This window comes from Balaenoptera physalus (assembly GCF_965194825.1).
Source record: "Balaenoptera physalus genome assembly, chromosome: 16".
NCBI lineage: Eukaryota > Metazoa > Chordata > Mammalia > Artiodactyla > Balaenopteridae > Balaenoptera > Balaenoptera physalus.
In genome coordinates, this window is record NC_138898.1 from 4,072,727 (window position 1) to 4,093,717 (window position 20,991).

The 20,991-nt window shown below is 49.0% G+C and overlaps 1 protein-coding gene and 1 long non-coding RNA gene across 2 annotated transcripts in view; one reads left to right on the forward strand and one right to left on the reverse strand.

Annotated features, from left to right (window-relative positions):
• ZNF831 (zinc finger protein 831) overlaps positions 1-12,169 on the reverse strand; it is a 93,786-nt gene extending 81,617 nt beyond the window's left edge. The window contains exons 1-2 of the mRNA XM_082428353.1: positions 8,574-12,169; positions 7,204-7,343 (exon numbers count right to left, since the gene is read on the reverse strand). Coding sequence (XP_082284479.1) covers positions 7,204-7,343; positions 8,574-12,167 — 3,734 coding nt within the window. The 5' untranslated portion in view covers positions 12,168-12,169. The remainder of the gene's footprint in view (positions 1-7,203; positions 7,344-8,573) is intronic.
• A 415-nt stretch (positions 12,170-12,584) lies between these two features.
• Positions 12,585-20,387, forward strand: LOC309644565. Its single transcript, XR_014254491.1, has 2 exons — positions 12,585-12,629; positions 13,174-20,387. It is a non-coding gene; the product is annotated as an uncharacterized lncRNA (long non-coding RNA).
• Positions 20,388-20,991: the final 604 nt, after the last annotated feature.

A 20,991-nucleotide genomic window follows, 5' to 3' on the forward strand; every position in this document is an offset into this window, starting at 1 on the left:
AGAACGATGGCTGAGAATTTTCCGGGTAGACATCAATCCAGAAATTATAGAAGCCCAATGGATTCCTAATGGAATAAATTAAAGTGACGTGTACCTGGATACATCAAAGTAAAAGTATGGAACACCAAAGAAGAAGATCTTGAAAGTAGCCAGAGATAAGAGACCTTCAAAAGACCGATGAGTAGACTTATAGCTGACTTCTCACCACAAAATAGAAGCCAAGTGATGATGCAATAACAGCTTTGATGGATGAGAGGAAATAACTGTCAACCTAAGACTGTATACCCAGAAAAAATATTTTTCAACAACAAGGATGAAATAAATGCACTTTCAGGCTAATAAAAACTGAGATTTTTCTTCTCTAAAGGAAATTCCAAAGAATATACTTCAGACAGAAGAAAATAATCCCAGAAGGAAGATCTGACATGCCAAAAGGAATGAAGAGGCAAGATATCTGCAATTATGTGGGTAAATATAAATGAATGGGCTTAAAAAGTCAGATAATAGACCTGGAAAAATATCTGCAGTATATATAACAGGCAAAGAATATATGCAAATCTAGGATATATACACAATCCTACAAATTCTGGGTGGGCAAAACATGAAAAATCTACTCCTAACAAACATTAGTAAGAATATGGGAGCAGGGCAAACTCTCACTGTTAGCTGGAGGAAACCTACAGTGACACAAGCACTCTGGAGAGTGATTTGGTAATAACTTGTAAAGTTGAAAATGTGATTATCTTATAACCCAGTAATTCCATTTTAGGTATATTTCTTAGAAAACTTCTCACATTGTGTCTAAGGAGGCACATATAAGCATGTTCATTGCAAAGTTAGCACACACACAAAAAAAACTGGAAATGATTTAAATGTCCATAAATAGGGGAATGGAAAATACAGTGTGTTATTTCCATGGGATAGAATACTCTACAGCAATTAAGATGAATGAATTTTATCTGTATGTACCAACATGGCTAGATCTTCAAAAACACAATATGGAGTTTAAAAATCAAACTGAAGGATGATAAATTCAGTGTGATATATATATATATATATTTTTTTTTTTTCTTAACAGTGTGATTTTTTTTTTTTAAAGACACCAAACAATATTATATATTAGTGGATACATTGATTTGTAAGGTATGAACCCATGGATGGAAACAGTGCCAAACCCATAAAACTACATAATTATCTTTTTGTTTTATTTCTTTTATTTTACATAATATATATAATAAATAAAAGTAATATTTTATTTGCTTTATTTTTTCAAGGCTCAGAAGCAAATATGATAAAATGTTAACATCTGTTCATTCTGGGTCATCACCCATGAATCTGTTATAGATTTTCTGAACTTTTCTGTCCTTTTTATTTTCTTTTTCAAAAAAAGAGAAAAAGATGGGAATTCCCTGGTGGTCCAGTGGTTAGGACTCCATGCTCTCAATGCCGAGGGCCCAGGTTCAATCCCTGGTCAGGGAGCTAAGATCCCACAAGCTGCGCAGCACAGAAAAAACAAAGAGAGAGAGAGAGAAAAGAGAATGGACACTATGATATATGAATTTTACCACTCTCTGTGAGCTGAGGCCCATAGGGTCATCTCTGATACAATATTTCATTTTCTGTAGAATGTAAAGACAACTGAAGTGAAAATGGAGACATGAATTTAAAAATGGGCTTCTTTCTTAAGGAGAGAACGCACGTGTTGATAGTTGATAGATAGGTAGATAGATGATAGATAGATAAGGTAGATAGGTAGACGGACGGATGGGTAGATAGATAGATAGATAGATAGATAGATAGATAGGGATATGCATGCATACATACATATGTGAGTGGGGAGATGGATATATAAATGGATACACACATCATACAGGCAGTCATACACCCTTGGGTGGATGGGTGGATGGATGGATGGATAGAGAGTGTGGTAGGCAGATTATACCCACCACTACCCCCACTGCCCACAGAGATGTCCACATGCTAATCCCCAGAACCTGTAAATATGTTACCTTCCATGGCTAGAGAGACTCTGCCAATGTGAGCAAGGGGAGACGCCTCTCAAATGAAGACAGTATCCTGATTACCCAGGTGAGCCCAAGCTAACCACCTGCGTCCTTAAAAATGAAAGAAGAGGCAGAAGATTGGGTCAGAGAGAGGAGACTGAATAAGAAGGAAAAGTGGGAAAAGGACCCAACCCCTCCTTGCTGGTTTGGGATGTGGAGGAGGGGGGCCGTGAGCCAAGGAATGGAAGTTTGCCAACAACCCAAAGGAACAGGAAACGGAGCCTGGAGCCTCCAGAAAGAAGTGTTGCCTGGGACACCTTGATTGTAGCCCAGAAAGACCCATATTGGATTTCTGACCTACAGAACTATAAAACAGTAAGCGTGTCCTGTTTAAAACAACATACTAAGTTGTAATCTGCTATAGCAGCACTACAAAACTAATATAGATAGATAGACACATAGATAGATAATAGATGATGGATAGATGATAGATCCCTTACTTCATCAAATAGAAGTTTTTCTGTTTGATTGCCTGCTAAGTAAACATATCTGAAACAAATCCTATGTTACTATTGACTTCTGTTATAAACTGGTCATAAGTTACTATGTGAAAAATGGATGGATTTTGAAATACACAGTTGAAAACTTTTGAAGGGAAAAAATAGGCTCTATGTATGGCCTCCTGAGCAGTGAATTTGAAGCACCTTTTTTTTTTTTTAACATCTTTATTGGAGTATAATTGCTTTACAATGGTGTGTTAGTTTCTGCTGTATAACAAAGTGAATCAGCTATACATATACATATATCCCCATATCCCCTCCCTCTTGCGTCCTTTTTTTTGAAGCACTTTTAGACATCTCCTCTCATCATTTTCCAAGCATGGCTGCTCAGAATTGAACACTGACTCCATGTTTCTGAAGATGGACCAAATATGAAAGAGAAATGGAGAGGATGTTTCTCTGAGAAGCTCTATCATCTCATGCCACTCCACTGGCAGGAAAGTAATTAAATTTGAGACTTCATGTGGGTCAAACTGGCAGTCTCCTTTATCAAATCTTTGCAGGCCAATGCTATAGAACCAGTGGTCTAAGAAGAAATTTGCCTGTAAAGGGAACCCTTTCCTTATAAACCCAGCATCACGTTCCCTTATGGACACCTGTCCAAAGATGTGTCCCCCTCATTAAAAGGACGAGTCTTAGCAGCCACGTACAATGAGTGGGATGATGGAAGACACGGGGTCAGAAAACTCAGATTCTCATCCTAATTCCACTAACTGGGTGAACTTGGGGAAGCCATTTCGGGCAGACACACCCTAGGGTGACCCTATGAGTCAAACCTTTGTGGAATCCCTTCCCCTTGAGTGTGGATGGAACCTATAATTTGCTTCTAACCAATAAAATATGGCAAAGGTAAAGGTATTTTGCTCATGCAATGAAAGCTCCTAATCGACAGGTAAATGATCCTGGGTGGGCCTGACCTAATCAGGAGAGGCCTGTAGAAGAAGATCTAGAGGTCAGAGACTTGAGACAGCACAGACACATTCCCTCTCCACTGCTGGCTTTTAAGAAGCAAGCTGCCATCAATTCCATGCCTCAAGAAAATGAATTCTACCAACAACCTATGAAGGGAATAAAACAAGATGATGGGATGGAGAAAAAAAGGGGGGAACCACTGAGGTACAGGGGTCAGGTGAGTCTCCACCACAATGCCGACGTCTTTGCTGAGATGAGGGGGAGCCAGCTCCATGAGGAGCCAGAGGTGGTGTGTGCAGGTAGAGGTAAACAGATCAGCATGTGCAAAGGCCCTGAGGTTGGAAGGACTCAAAGGACGATCATGAGCCAATAAAGGCACGGATGATGAATGAATCATGGTCGACCAGTCAAAGTTTGGTGGATGTAAAGACTTCAACAGCATCATCCTCAGTGCACCCGGTTGGAGGCTCCAGGACAGAGCTGTCGAGCCTGGGTTCTGACCTCTCCTGTTTGCACGCCGGGGTCCCTCTGCCCCCTCACTTTTTCACCTGCAGCCTCTTGCTGAGAAGCTCACTGACTGGGAGGCAGAGTTTTGGCTCCCACAAAACCGGATGTAAAGATGAAGATTTGCAAACACGCATGTCTATGAGGGCCAGGCAGACTACATGACTCAACGTAAGACACTAGGGAACAACCTACAGACTGCGAGAAAATATTTGCAAATGATGCAACCAACAAGAGATTAATCTCCAAAATATACAAACAGCTCATACAGCTCAATACCAAAAAAACAAACAACCCAATCAAAAAAATGGGCAGAAGATCTAAATAGACACTTCTCCAAAGAAGACATACAGGTGGCCAAAAGGCACATGAAACGATGCTCAACATTGCTAATTATTAGAGAAATGCAAATCAAAGCTGCAGTGAGGTATCACCTCACACCGGTCAGAATAGCCATCATCAAAAAAAAAAAAAAAAATCTACACATAATAAATGCTGGAGAGGTGTGGAGAAAAGGGAACCCTCCTACACTGTTGATGGGAATATACACTGGTGCAGCCACTATGGAAAACAGTATGGAGTTTTCCCAAAACAATAAAAATAGAGTTGCCATATGATCCAGCAATCCCACTCCTGGGCATATATCCAGACAAAACCATAATTCGAAAAGATACATGCACCCCTTTGTTCACAGCAGCACTATTCACAATAGCCAAAACATGGAAACAACCTAAACGTCCATCAACAGATGAATGGATGAAGTTGTGGTACATAAATACAACGGAATACTACTCAGCCATAAAAAAGAATGAAATAATGCCATTTGCAGCAACATGGATGGACCTAGAGATGATCATGCTAAGTGAAGTAAGTCAGACAGAGAAAGACAAATACCATATGATACCACTTATAGGGGGAAACTAAAATATGACACAAATGAACTTATCTCAGAAACAGACTCGTACACATAGAAAACAAACGTATGGTTACCAAAGGGGAAAGGGGGGTGGTGGGGGGATGGATAAATTAGGAGTTTGGGATTAGTAGATACAAACTACCATATATAAAATAGATAAACAACAAGGACCTACTGTAGAGCACAGGGAACCATACTCAATATTTTGTAGTAACCTATAAGGGAAAAGAATCTGAAAAAGAATGTGTGTGTGTATAATGAATCTCTGTGCTGTACACCTGAAACTAACAGAATATTGTTAATCAACTATACTTCAATTTTTTAAAAAAAACTAAAAGAAAAAAAATGGGAATAAAAGACACTAGGGAGAAGTGGGGACTGAGGCAGGCTGCCAGAGCACAGGCACTGCCCACAGGTGTAGCTGCGGCTCAGCCCCAGCCAGCTGCCGCCCTGCAAGAAGACAGGCCCAATATCTTCAGAGCTTCAGATATTTTAAGAAAGGCTGAAATCCAGGTTTATATGTGAAATCTCCTGATATTTATTATTTGGATACTAAGCGTCAAAACTTTCAACAATGTTGCAGGCCAAATAAGATTCTTACATGGGCTGTGTTTGGCCCCTGGGCTGCTGATGGGTTTGCAAGGCATCCTGGAGAGACGTCCCCAGGCCTCTCGGAGGACCAGCCTGGGACCATCAGCCTTATTTGGGAATGTTTCCCCAACGGCCTCCACGTGTGGACACCTGGCACCTAGCAGGTGCACAATGAATGTCTGTTGAAACAGTCAAGTCCCAGTGTTGGGAAGGAGGGAACTGTAAATGAGGCACCCCACCTTTGTACCCCTCCCCACATCTCCCGGGACTCTGCCTGAGGCCTGGAGACTTCAGGCTTGCCAGCTGTCACTCAGATGTAGTGTAGTGCTTTGTGGGATCAAAGCCACGTGCCAGTATCCCTGCACTCCCGGGATGTGGCTTGGGTGATGTAAAGCGTTTCTCTCCAAGCTAGCTCACTGGACCAGCATTCTCAGCACCACCGGGGAGCATGTTAGAGATACAGAATCTCAGGCCCCATCCCAGACCCACTGAATTTGACCCAGCATCACAAGAAACCTCCAGAAAACCCTAGGTGACTCTCATGTCCATTACGGGCTGGGAGCCCTGGGGCAAGCTGCTGTTTGGCACATGGGCTCTGGAGTAAGGCTCGCTGGTTCAGATCCGGGTCCTTGGGGAAGTTGCCCAACTTCTCTATGTGTCTCAGTTTCCTCGAGAGAAAAATGGGGAGTCATCGTGCTGTGCCTGGCACACAGCAAGCCCTCAGCGATGCCAGCTCTGGAAACGTGGTCCTGGCAGACAAGTGAAAGGGGGTGCAGGGGCCTCAGAAGAGGGTATGTCATCTCTGGCCACTGAGAGTCTGAGCAGCCATAGGCAAGCATTAGGAATTTGTGTGGCCTCTCGACAAATACCTATGTCTGGATCAGACACTGACAGTAGGAGAAGGCCAGGCATTCTAGGAAGGGGAGATTGCGGGTGCAGGAGAGCCTTGGGGATCTGGGTTCAGAGTGTCAAATAGAGAATAGGCGAGGGCTGAGACCATATGACATCACACTGAGAGGGAGGGGGGCGACCATGGGAAAATGGGACCGGAAAGCTTTGCGGGGTGGGGGGGCGGGGTGTTGGAAGGAGGAGGGTACACGGTGGGCAACCTGAAGGGTTTTGAGCAAAGGAGCGAGACAATCAGAATGATGTGATGAAAGAGGGGTTTTAAAATCCATCTGCCCTCCCCCCATTTGCAGTCGGGAGATTATGTATGTGCACAGATCATGGAGAAAAGTCTAGAAGGGCATAAACCTAAACGTGATTGTCTCCGAGCGGTGAGGTCACTAGGATGTTTCATTGTCTTCTCGCTCATCTGTTTTTTCTAATTTTTCTGCAAAGGACATGTATCACTTGCATAATTAAAAAAGCAATAAAAGCTGTAAATAATTAACATGCTCTCTCTTCAGGACTGAAACTGGATGCATGTGTTTTCAGCTCAGTTATTTCGAATATTTGCTGGATGCCTGGCCTTAAAAAAGGCACCACTGAAAAACACACAGCCGGTAGACTGATGGAGAAACACACTGAGTCCTTTAACCATGAAACCCTCGACCCCAGTTCCTAAACAGGACTCTGTCTCTCTCTCTCCCGGGAACACAGAGATGCCTTTTGAATCCCTTGTGACGTTTTCCTTGGGAATTTATTGAAATCACAGTCTGCAGTTCCTGACACTATGGGCACACGGGGAAATGACAGAGGTGGCCACACACCCTACCTTTTGGAGCGGACGCTCAGTTGTTTCTGCTTGCTGCTCCCACGAGGCATCTTTGCCCTCCTACGAGGCCATCCTCTCTTCCGTTCTGGCTCAGACATCCAGTCCTGGGATGGCATCCCTGGGGCTGTTGGGTCGGAGAGCTGAAAATACCAGGCACGCTGGCGTCATATTGCTCACAGCCCTCATGGTGGGAACAACACAGAAGGGTTCTCTCTCTGCAGACAGGATGCCTGTCTGGGGAAATCGGGCATCGAAATGCTGCATTGCCAAATGGTCTGCGCATTGCTGGGCGGAACCTTCTGGAATCCTGCCTGGGCTGGATCCACAGAAGAAAAAGCCCAGACCTTTGGTGATAACGGGAGGTCTAGGGAACACCGTGGCCGGCTCCTTTCCCTCCTCCAGGAACGCCCACGCCCAGTACCTGATGGCCTTGTGGAGGAAGGAGGCTAAGCTGGGCCTCGGATTCGCCCTCTCTCAGGCCCAGCACATTCTTTCTTAACCCCCCACTCTCGGGATGAAGGCAGTGTTACCATGAGCACAGCCTTCAAGCTCTGGGACACAGGCCCTGTTGTTCCACACGATTAAGTTACAACTGAGGCTGCAGGATCCTCTTCAGTCACCCTGGCCCAGGACATCCCAGAGCAGGACAACACCCTCAATTATACGATCCAGATGCACGGAGTCGCTCTCCAGATGGGACTACAGGGACTTCCCTGGCGGTCCAGCGGGTTAAGACTCTGCGCTTCCAATGCAGGGGGTGCAGGTTTGATCCCTGGTCGGGAAATAAGATCCCACAGGCCGCAAGGCATGGCCCTCCCCCCCCCAAAAAAAGGATGGGACTATAAATTTATTTAATCACCAGTGAGAACTCTCTAGAGCACCTGGCTCCTTTTCCGATTTGCCACTGCTCCCAGGAAACTCAGGGGTAAGCTGAATCTGACCATAGCAACTATTTTCTCTGGAGTCCCTGGTATGATAACTATCTCCTTTTAAGAGTTTTTGTCTGGAGTCTATCTCTCAAAAAGGGTTTCTGATTTATAAGCTCCCGTGACCAGCGTTTCATTTTTACTGTTTGCCTCTGCTACCAGGAAGCTCAGCGTTAAGGTTTATGTCTAGTTATGAAAAATCTCACCCGGAGTCTTGGGTACAGTCATTCTGTCCTTTGAAACTTCTTTTCTTATGATTTTCTTTCGTTTTATTTTACATGTTGCACCTTTTTTTCTCTCCCTTGGGAGCAGGCTGAGAAGATGTTATAATGGACAGCAGATGCCACACAGGATGGCTTCATACTTTCTCTCCATCGCTACAAGTCCTGCCTGCCAAGCGTCCTCCCTCAGCCCCCAGGGCCCTGGGACAAAGCCGGGTGTTACCTTCAATGTGTGCGTCTGCCCTCCTTCTCCAGGGCTTATCCTGGTCCGTCCTCCAGACACCGCTTTGCTCACCGCCTGGGCGTCAGGACCCTCACGCCGGAGGCTGCCGCCAGGGAAATGCGGCGCCAGGTGCACGGAAGCGTTCTTCTCTTTCTGCTCCATCGGCAGAGGGAGGCTGCGGCTCAGGCAGCACCACGTGAGCCGGGGCTCAGCCCTCAGCGAGGGGAAAGGCCCCTGGGCCCTGCAGCTCCCGGGGGGCTCTGCGGGCGCACACAAGGCCAGCTCAGGCCAGCCCGGGGGCGGGACGGCCGAGAGGACGGAGCCGGGCTGGCGGGAGCAGCCGGCACTGAGCCCCGCTAGCGGCCCTGAAGGAGGGCCCCGCGGGGCACCCTCGGGAGGCCCCCCCAGCTCCCCAGTGGATTCCCAGGGATGGAGGACGCCCCCAGAGGGCCTGGCCCGCGCCCGAGTGCTGCTGCTGCAGACTTGTTGGGTGTCATGGGTCCCACTCCTCCAAGAGTCACACGTTGGCGTGGGCGGGAAGGAGGCTGTCCCCCTGGGGACCCCAGCTGCTGGGGTGCCAGTGTCCAAGCCTCCTTTCTCCTCTCCCTGCACCCCCTTTCTCCTGTCGCACGGCCTGGACCAGCTGGGGTCCTCCCCGAAGCTGTCTGCTCCACCAGGGGCCTGGCCTGAGGTTGGGCTGGGAAGCAGGGGGGCCTCCAGCCCCGACTCCATAGAGGATGCCTGTTCCTCAGGTCCCCCTCTCCTGCAGAGAAGGCCCCGGCCTTGATCCGGCTTCTGGGGGACGGGCGGCGGGTGACGGGTCTCTCCCTGGGGTAACCTGAGGAGGTACTGTGGGGGAAAGGCCACATCCACTGGGCCAGCGAGGACACGGGGGGCCCGAGGCTGCGAGGCCAGCTGGGAGGGACACCCGGGGGCTGCAGCTGTAGCACGCGGCCGAGGCTCTGTGTCCCGAGGCCCTGCCCGCCTCAGGGCCCCAGCCCTGCCCCTCGCTGTGCAGTCGCCGCCTCCAGGCAGCCCACCTGGCTTTTCCCCCGGGTCACTGTCCTGGTTCTGAGGGGGCGGGGAGGCAGCCTGCATGGGGCCCCCCGGGGTCTCTCTTTCTGCTCCCAGGGGCTCCTGGCAGCTTAACGCCTCCACCTTCAGCTTCTTCCTCTCCGAGGGGAGCTTGTTCTCTGTGGGCTGGGGTTCCCCGGAGCTCCCGCCCGGCTGGCTCGGGACCATGTGGTCCTGTTGACGGGTCTCCTTGGCGTCCCCTCCGCCACCCCGGGTGCCGCCTTCCAGCTTGGGGTCCGGCAGACCCCGCCTGGGAGCCTCTAGGTCCCCTCCTTTGGGGGGACTGGGTGCTGGGAGCAGCTGACAGCCCAGCTCCAGCTTCCCGTTTGGAGGAAGCAGAGGGCTCTTGCTGCCCAGGCAGAGGGGGCCTCTGCAGCTGAGGGCGGGGCGTGAGGCAGCCCTGTTCACACGGGGCTGGTCCCTGCCTCCGGCTCTGGCCACTGTCTCCCTCTGCCTGGGGGGCTCAGTCACCAAGAGGCCCTCCCGGGCCGGTGGGCTTGCACAAGGCGCTGGCCTGGCCCCCGTGGCAGTGTCCTCGGGGCCCGGGGGCCTCCTCCCGTCCTGGGAGGGGGCTGCATGCCCGCCACCCCCTGCGTCTTGCTGGAGAGGACAGTCCAGCTCGACCCCACCGCCCGCTGTGGCCTCCCTAGCCTTCTTGCCTCCGCGGTGGCCGGCTTTCGTTTTCTGGTAGATGCTCTTGAACGTGTCCTTCCCGTACACCTGCCACTTCTCCTGGGTGAACCTCTTCAGCCTCCTCTGGCCGCGTTGCTTACCAGCCGCCTGGCCCTGGCCGGCCTGGCCCTCCCCCGCAGCTGGTCTCTTTCCCTCCGGGTCCTCCGCCGGGGCCGAGGCGTCTCCCGTCGGGGGACACGGCAGGTCCTCCACCGCAGCCTGTCTGACCAGGGCCCGGGGGTGACCGCCAGGGACATCGGCCAGTCGGGCGGGGGCAGGCCTGGGGCTCAGAGGCTTCTGCCTCCGGGACCAGGCGTCCCGGGGGTCCGGCGGCTCCGGCCACGTCCCCGTGCCCTCGACGAAGGGCAGCGAGTTGCTCCTGGTGACAGGCACACATTCGGTGCCGGTGGAGAGCTGCGTGGGGACCGAGTGGAAGAAGAGGGGCCGCGCCCTGTCCGGGGCCGCGCAGGTGGAGCGCGCGGCGCGCAGGGCGGCAGGCGGCCTCCTGGGCTCCGGCGGCCGCAGGTCGAAGTGGAAGGAGTCCTTGTAGGTGTAGGGCATGGGCAGGTCGATGCTGCCCTGCTTGGACAGGACCGTCTTGCGGGGCCGCACGTGGGCCAGCTGGGGGTCGTCCACCACGGCCTGGTTGTGGGAGATGAGCCTGGCGATGCGCTCCTCCAGCCGCCTCTTTTCCAGCTCCAGGCCGGCCGCCCGCTCCGCGCGCCCGGGCCCCGGGCCTCCCTCGCCCTCGGACTCGGCGCTGTGCTCGGACAGGCTGTGCAGGGGGCTGCCGGCGGCCGGCGGCTGCTCCGCGCTGTCCGAGCGGGACAGGTAGCCCGAGTCGGTGCTCTCGCACTTCCGCAGCCGACCCTCCGAGGGCTTGGCATCCCCAGGCTTCTCTACCTGCTGCGGCTGCAGCGCGGAGCCCGGCCTGCTGGCCGTCGGGGACCGCTGCTCCGGCAGCTTCCGCCTCGGCTGCGAGCTGGCCAGCGGGAGCCCGGGGGCAGAGTCTACAGGGGCCTCCCTGACATCGAACGTGGACCCTAGACAGGCAACAGCGTCCAACTTCAGGTCCAGGTTCTTGGCAACCGGGGACAGATGCGCCGTAGGCAGCAGGCAGTGCCCAGCGGCCTGGGCGCCCGGCGAAAGGGGTCTCTCTGATCGTGCCCCGTGGGCCCCGGAAGGCACTCCGGCCTTGTCCCCCTCCTCCGGGAGGCTGCTTCCCCCGCCGTCCGACTCCGAAGACAGCCTGGAGTTGTTGAGGTGTGTCTGGGTCCGTCTGTGCTTGTACAAGTTGCTCTGGGTCTTAAAGGCGATGCCGCAGGTGGCGCACGGGAAGGGCCTCTCCCCTGTGTGGGACCGGATGTGCTTCTCCAAAACGCTGGGCTTCAGGCAGTCCCGGCCACAGTGCGGGCACAGGTACTTGCCGGCGTTGCGCACCTTGCCGGGGCTGCCCAGCACGGGCCCCAGGCCCGGTGACAGGATGGGCAGAGCACCCACGAAGTTCACGGTGAGCGCTGGGGCCGCTGGCTTCCCCACCTGGGTGGAACCGGGCCCTTCAGGCTGCAGCAGGGGGCTGAGAATGAAGGGCACGCTGCCCCCGTCCACGCTGCCTGACACGAGGGGGGCACGCGGCTGGAGGCCCCCCGGAGGCACCGTGTGGTACAGTGGGATGGGCAGGGCCTTCAGGAACAGGGTGGGGGCCAGGCCCTGCTCTGGGGGCAGGATGATGGGGCCCAGGGTCAGGTGAGGCGAGGCCTGCCCACCTGGGGCCCCTGGGGGGCCAGAAGCAGGAGCTGGCTGGTCCCTGGCAGGCAAGGCAGGGCAGGTGACTTCTGGCACCTCCATCCCACATCGTCTGGGTGGCCCAGGATGCCGGGCAACCTGTGAGCAACAACCAAACTTTACTATGGGTAACTCTCTGCTCTCATCATACAGTAAACCCTTCCCAACCCCCCATCAGGCATTTCGTCACCTCCACCGAAGCCACAACAATCCGCCAAGAAAAATACCCTTATCCCCATGTAAGGAAAGGGGAAACTGAGGCTCAGAGAGTGGAAGTGACTTGTCATGCAGCTGATATGTGGCAAAGCAAGGTTCAGACCCAGGTCTGTCTCAATCCTAACTCATTTAATACACCCAAAGGGAATTCTCTTTTTTTTTTTTGCATCTTTATGGGAGTATAATTGCTTTACAATGTTGTGTTAGTTTCTGCTGTACAACAAAGTGAATCAGCTCTATGTTTACATATATCATCATATCCCCTCCCTCTTGAGCCTCCCTCCCACCCTCCCTATCCCACATCTCTAGGTCGTCACAAAGCATTGAGCTGATCTCCCTGTGTTATGCAGCAGCTCCCCACTAGCTATCTATTTTACATTTGGTAGTGTATATATGTCAATGCCACTCTCTCACTTCTTCCCAGCTTCCTCTTCCCCCCGCCCCGCACCGTGTCCTCAAGTCCGTTCTCTACATCTGCATCTTTATTCCTGCCCTGCCACTAGGTTCATCAGTACCATTTTTTTTAGATTCCATATATATGTGTTAGCATACGGTATTTGTTTTTCTTTCTGACTTACTTCACTCTGTATGACAGACTCTAGGTCCATCCACCTCACTACAAATAACTCAGTTTCGTTCCTTTTTATGGCTGAGTAATATTTCAAAGGGAATTCTTTTTTTGGGGGGGGGTTATCTTTTTTTTTAACATCTTTATTGGAGTATAATTGCTTTACAATGGTGTGTTAGTTTCTGCTTTATTACAAAGTGAATCAGTTATACATATACATATGTCCCCATATCTCTTCCCTCTTGCGTCTCCCTCCCTCCCACCCTCCCTATCCCACCCCTCTAGGTGGTCACAAAGCACCGAGCTGATCTCCCTGTGCTATGCGGCTGCTTCTCAAAGGGAATTCTTGATTCTTCCCCTGCACACAGGTACATGGCAGGCTTGTCACCGTCATCCCCCGACACCCAGCGCAGTGCCCTGTGCAGAGGAGACACTCAGAAAATGTGCTGACTTCATGAAAAAGAAAAGTCGTGTAGCTCAGCAAGGTCCTCAAAGTCCACAGTGATTCCATGGGCTGGGACAAGTCCCTTTCCTCAGATGGGACTCAGTTTCCAGGTCTGTAAAATGGGCACCTCCCTAGGGCCCTTCCCACTCTGGAGTTCAGAGTCTCCGCTATTGGATGAGGACAATAAGGAAGAAAACTGACCTGAGGGGACATTTACTAGATTGAGCAAATGAAAATACAAGATTCCTAGCTAAACTTGAATTTCAGGTAAATAATGCATACTTCTTTAGTATATGTATGTCCCAATTCTTACATGGGTCTTGCTTACACTAGAAAATGATGCATGATTTACCTGGAATCAAAAGGTAACTGAGGGGACTTCCCTAGTGGCACAGTGGTTAAGAATCCACCTGCCAATGCAGGGGACACAGGTTCAATCCCTGGTCCGGGAAGATCCCACATGCACAGAGCAACTAAGCCCATGCGCCACAACTACTGAGCCTGTGCTCTAGAGCCCACAAGCCATAACTACTGAGCCCACATGCCACAACTACTGAGGCCCACGCACCTAGAGCCTGTGCTCTGCAAGAAGGGAAACCACCATAATAAGAAACCCACGCAAAGCAATGAAGAGTAGCCCCCCAGTCGCTGCAACTAGAGAAAGCCCACGTGCAGCAACGAAGACCCAATGCAGCCAAAAATAAATAAATTAATTAATTTTTTAAAAATGTAACTGAGCATCCTGTATTTTATCTGGCCACCCCAGCAGGAAAAAAGCACTTCTTTAGCCTCAAGATCAGCCTTGGGTCTCTGCTCAAAGGTGGGGCTTCCAAAGCCCCTTCAAACCCGACAGAGACACAGTTGGTTCCCTCTCAGCCAGGGGGAACAGCTGGGCAAATGCTAGGAAAGGGAGCAAGAGAGACCCAGCCATGCTCTTCCAACTGTGGGAGGGAAAGCCAGATGCAATGAGAAAATGTAAACAGGCCCATGGCTACAGAATTGGGGGCCTCCAGACCCTTCACCCTCAGGTGCCCATCCCCCAGGAGCTCCATTGGTTGAGCTCCACTTCAGCCAATCCCCAGCTTAGCTCCTCAAGAAAATCAAATCCAAATTCCAGCCTTAGCAGCAAGACCGTTCAAGCAGGGAAAGGTAGAAATCATGGCAGCTCATACCAGCTCACACTGGCTCACAAGAGCTGACTGTTAACTTTTCAGAAATTTTGCAAGCTAGTTGTTAAATGTGGCCATAATTAAAAGTTAAATTATATAGACTTACAATTCAATAAATTATATTAAAAACAATGTTACTACAACTGGATATTCACATGCAAAAGACTGAAGTTGAATCCCTACCTCACACCACATACAAAAATTGACTCAAGATTGATCAAAAACCTAAATGTAAGAGCTAAAACTACAAAACTCTTAGAAGAAAACATCGGAGTAAATCTTCATGACCTTGGATTTGACATTGGATTCTTAGATATAACACCAAAAGCAAAAGCAATTAAAAGAAAAAGATAAATTGGACTTCTTCAAAATAAAAAAATCTTTCATGCATCAAAGGACACTATCAAGAAAGTGAAAAGACAACTCACAAAATGGGAGAAAATATTTGCAAATTGTATACATGATAAATCCAGAATGTATAAAGAACACTTCTAACTCAATAACAAAAAGACAAACAACTCAATTAAAAAATGAGCAAAGGACTTGAATAGACATTTCTCCAAGGCAGATATACAAAGGCCAAAAACACATGTAAAGATGTTCAGTATTATTAGTCATTAGAAAATGTAAATCAAAACCACAGTATGACTTCATATCAACTAGCATATTAATAATAATAATAAACTGAAAATAACCAATGTTGGTAAGGATACGGAGAAATTTGAACACTTAAACACTGCTAGTGAGAATGTAAAATGATGCAGCCACTGTGGAGAACAGTTTGGCTGTTCCTGAAAAAGTTAAACACGGAACTACCACATGACCCAGAAATTCCGCATCTATGTATATACCCAAAAGAATTGAAAATAGGTATTCAAATAAAAACGTGTACATAAATGTTGATAACTGCACAATACAAAAGAGCCAAAAGGTGGAAACGACCCAGATGTCCATCAACTGATGAATGGATTAACAAATTGCAGTCTATCTGTACAATGAGATGTTATTTAGCCATAAAAAGGAATGACGTATTTATACAAGCTACATCATGGACGAGCCTTGGAAACATGATGCTAAGTGAAAGAAGCCAGTCTCAAAAGGCCACACTGTATGATTCCTTTTACATGAAAAACCCAGAAGAGGAAAATTCATACACACAGAAAACAGATGATAGTGGTTGCCAGGGGCGGAGAGGGAGAGTGAGTCGTGAATGCCTAACTGGGTACCGAGCTTCCTTTATGAAAGGAAGTGATGAAAATGTTCTGGAACCACATGCAGTCAGTAGTTGCACAACATTATAATGTACTAAATGCCACAGAATTGTACACTTTAAAATAGTTAAAATGGTGACTTTCATGTTATGTGAATTTTATCTCAGTAGTAGAAAAGGAACTAAATACACCAAGCTCATCACTTACTAATTATTTTATTACATCTTAGCATGATCAGTGCTCTGGAGGTTACTCACGTGGATTGCGTCGGGATGGTGGAAATACTATGTAACGGGGTGGCACTCCACATCTCCACCTCTTGCCAATTTTAGGTTCAGTAACGTCACGTTCATAGCTTGCGATTGGCCGTGGTGGGAGTATTTACAGCACAAAAATTGGCAAATGCTACAGTCAGTCCTTTGTTTCTTTTTTATCCCAAGACCATCATTCCCATTCTCTGTTCCTCATAGACCTGTCTACATTAGAGATCTCACAGATTTGAGACCTTATAATTTTTTAAGGAAAGATTTAAAGACAGAAATCCCTAGAGATGGGTAGGGGCTATTAGAATTCCTAAGCACTGATGTGAATGGAAGACAAGGCTTCCCTCAAGCTGAGAAAGTTCGAGATGCTTCCCAGGGGAACCACCAGACCCGCCTTCCTGTCCCTGCTCACCAGGCTTGCTGGTGGACACCCCTGAGACCTAGCTCCCAGGTCACTTGGGCACAGCTCCTGGAAGGATCAGATGAAATAACGTGTGAGAAAACACCGAGGGTGGCGTCAGGCACGGAGGAAGTGCTTGGCTCAATTGAGTTTCCAGTGATACGCCATAATATTTTGAACTATTAACTAGCGAATCCTCCCCACCCCACCTTCCCTCCTACCCCTTGTCTCTTCCCCATCAGTCAATGCAGCTGGCTTCCTTCAGTGCCTCCGGGAAGGGATGCCATTCTCAGGTGCAATTCCCAAGAAAGAAGGTCATTATAAGGATTCTATTTGGGAGGTGATTTCAGGCAATGCTAGCAGGGGAGTGGGAAAGCTGGGGTGAAGGACGCTTTAAAGAGTGTGTCATCAAGCCAGTCCCCACTGAGGGCAGCTGGAGCTTACTAAACTCGGCTGGGGACCAAGAGATCACATAGAACGCGTTACCCCACAGGGGACTGAGGGAGCAATGGTGTGCTGGCATGTCCACCTGGCCAAGGGGACACACCCGGCGGGCTCTGTGGCCCCAGAAAGTCTCATGCCCAGCAATGCTGCCTGCAGCTTGTTCCAAAACGGTAAAATGCAGAGGGGGATTGATGGGCAGGGCTTCCACTGAACTTGCTGTGGCAGAAACAGAGTAAAGACTTGTGAATTCCAAAGCCTAAACCCTAAGGGGAATCCGACGAAGACCAGCCAGTTTTCCCCATCCTCGGGTTGGGAGGAGGTGGGAGGGAAGAAAGTCGGAGGGAGGCGACGAGACCCTCCAGCTTTGGCTTCAGAGGGGACTTGGGTGGAGAGAAGACCTGGGACCCCCTTCCTCGGGGCACTCGGGAGAGGCGCCCCCCCCCACCCCGGGACAGAATAGCAATAGCCCGAAGCCCGTGTCCAGGCGGGAGGGAGGGAGGAAGCCCTCAGGGTTCTGTGCCCAGAGCCGGTGCAGCTCAGGATGGATCCCAGAGCATCCAAGAGGGGGCTGAGAGTGACGGAGAAAATGGGTCAGACCAAGGGCAATGCTGCAGGAGGGGTGACTCAGCGTGGAGCTGGGGGAACTGGGGGCTGAGCACCACCTGTCCCCCGAAATAAGCCCATCCTCAGGGGAGAGAGGAAAGAAGCCCAGAACTGACTGCCTCGGGGTGGGAGGAGCGGGGGCTTCAAAATAGAAATTCCAGAAAAAGAGCGTTACATTTCTGACACACCTGCCACGATGATTATTTTGCTCTCTCTGCAGCCTGTTCTGTGATCACAGCGAAATCGATGCCTTTTAGTAGCAGCTGATCGCTGACTGGGAGGCAGCAAGCCCACCAGCACCTTCCTGGGGGATGTGGCACTTTTCCTGGGAAAGCCTCAAAGGGCTGCCACTGATGATTGTCACTCTGAGCCAGGGAGGTGGCAAGTCGTCCCGTCCCCATCGGGCAGGGGGGAAAGTGAGGGCGGGGGCACCAGGGAAGCCTCTGGGAGGACCACCTGCTCAGCGAGACACACTGCCAAGCGCTGTCCCCGCGCCCCGTCGCCATCCCGAGGGTCCACCCTGCAGACAGTTCGTTGGACCCCTCGCTTCCTCCCTCTGCCATGCGTGGGTTCCCCACTCCCCAACAGCCCCCCAAATCTATGTTCTTCTGAGACAGTGTGCCACCCCATGGGGAGGGAAAGTGACTATTTCCAAAGCCCCCTTTCTTCAAAGCAAGCCACAAGGGGGCCTGGGCAAAAAGAGAACGTGGGAATGCCACAAATAGCTTTTAAAAACTCATGTTTTTTGAGAATCCACCTGCCAGTGCAGGGGACACGGGTTCGAGCCCTGGTCGGGGAGGATCCCACATGCCGCGGAGCGACTAAGCCCGTGCGCCACAACTACTGAGCCTGTGTTCTAGGGCCCGCGAGCCACAGCTACTGAGGCCCGTGCGCCTGGGGCCCGTGCTCTGCAACGAGAGAGGCCACCGCGATGAGAAGCCCACGCACCGCAGCTAGAGAAAGCCCGCGCGCAGCAATGAGGACCCAATGCAGCCAAAAATAAATAGATAAATAAATTTTTTTTAAAAACAAAAAAACCCCAAAAAACTCATGTTTTGGGCCCTGAGAGAGAAGACTATGGAGAATGGATTAAACGTATTCAGCAGATGGAACTTTCCAGAAAGAACGTGGGTGCTGAGACTGCTGTTCTAGTTGCAAATTTCCCAAACTTCAGTCTGTCCTGCATGCCTGTCAACCGCCGTGCCGTGTGTGGGACCACTTGCTTCCTCCCCACCCCTGGGTACCTGGATTAGCATTACATTAAAAGGGAACTATGTGCATAAGAATGTGAATGTACTTAGCGCCACAGAACTGCACTTAAAAACGGTTGAAATGATCAATTTTATGTTATGCATATTTTACAACTTTTAAAAATTAAAAAAAGGGGGGGCTATATCATTACCTAATTATCCAAAAACTTATTTTCATACAAAAGCCTGCAAACCTGTTTATATCAGCTTTATTCATAGTTGTTGAAACTTAGAAGCAACCAACATGTCCTTCAGTAGGTGGGTGAATAAATAAACCATGGTGAACTTCCCTGGTGGCGCAGTGGTTGGGAATCCACCTGCCAATGCAGGGGACACAGGTTCTAGCCCTGGTCTGGGGAGATCCCACATGCCGCGGAGCAACTAAGCTCATGTGCCACAACTACTGAGCCTGTGCACCACAACGAAGAGTAGACCCTGCTCGCCGCAACTAGAGAACACCTGCGCTCAGCAACAAAGACCCAAAGCAGCCAAAAATAAATAAATGAATAAATAAATTTATAAAAAATTTAAAAAAAAAACCATGGTGCATCCAGACAGTGGAATACTATTTAGCATTAAAAAGAAATGACTTTTAATTAAAATTTAATTTTAATGACTTAAAAGACTTGGGCTATCAAGTCATGAAAAAACATGGAAGACACTTAAATGCATATTATTAAGTGAAAGAAGCCAATCTGAAAAGGCTGCATACTGTATGATTCCAACTACATAACATTCTGGAAAAGACAAAACTATGGAAACAGTAAGATCAGTGGTTTCCAGGGCTCATCAATTATAACAAAAGTACCACACTAAGAAAAGGGAACCCTCCTACACTGTTGGTGGGAATGTAAATTGGTGCAGCCACTATGGAAAACAGTGTGGAGGTTCCTTAAAAAACTAAAAATACAGTTACCATGTGATCCAGCAATCCCACTCCTGGGCATATATCCAGGAAAGACAAAAGCTCTAATTCGAAAAGATACATGCACCCCAGTGTTCATAGCAGCTCTATTTATAATAGCCAAGACAAGGAAGCAACCTAAATGTCCACCAACAGATGAATGGATAAGGAAGATGTGGCACATATATACAATGGAATATTACTCAGCCATAAAAAAAGAATGAAATAATGCCATTTGCAGCAACATGGATGGACATAGAGATTATCATATTAAGTGAAGTAAGTCAGAAAGAGAGAGACAAATACCATATGATATCACTTATATGTGGAATCTAAAAAAGAATACAAATGAATCTATACACAAAACAGAAAGACTCAGACACAGAAAACAAACTTATGGTTACCAAAGGGGAAAGGAGGTGTGGGAGGGATAAATTAGGAGTTTGGGATTAACAGATACAAACTACTATATACAAAATAGATAATCAACAAGGACCTACTGTAGAGCACAGGGAAATGTATTCAATATCTTGTAATAACCTATAATGGAAAATAATATATGTATATATCTATGAATCACTTTGCTGTACACCTAAAACTAACACAATATTGTAAAACAATTATACTTCAATTTAAAAAAAAGTACCACACTAAATGTAAGATATTAATAACAGAGGAGACTGTATGAGGGGTGTAGGTAAGTGGTATATGGGAACTCTCTGTACTTTCCCCTCAGTTTTCTATAAACTTAAACCACTCTAAAAATTGTCTATTAATCTTTAAAATTAAAAAAAAAATCAAAACAATTAATTTTTTTTTTTAAAAAGACATACGTGAAAAGACATTTATTCTCACCGGCCAAGAAGTGCAAAGTATATACCAAATGCCATGTTTTGCCTATCAGAGTTAAAAAAAAAACAAAAACAAAAAACCAACAAATAAATACTTGTTATAACTGGAGGGGAAAAGGGAGGAGGGCTATGTCATTACCAAAAAAAAGAAGATTCCTATTTTTTCTAAGAATGATGAAAATAAATGTATAATGATTAATCTTTTAAGCTGTGTAGCTGTCATACAATCTAGCACAGCTGAGCGGTGTGGTCCCATACTTTGGGGAAACATGCCTCTAAGTTAAGATCTTGACCTGAGATACCTTCAGGCTAGACCCTCCAGACAGATCCCATCTTCCTCCCTCCACCCTGTGTCCCCAGGGTGTAGCCTCCTGTGCTGTGGTGTCTACACCCGCAGGTCAGAGTGAGGAGGGAAGAGAGCCAGGCCAGGGCTGGTTCCAAGGCTGCTCTGTCCCTCTACTCAAGGCCACATTTCTGCCAGGTGACATCCCCCGGTCCCAGTTATGGCTCCCACCGTCCCCGGTCCCTGGGGTAACACCGCCGCCCCGCCCCCCCCCCATTAA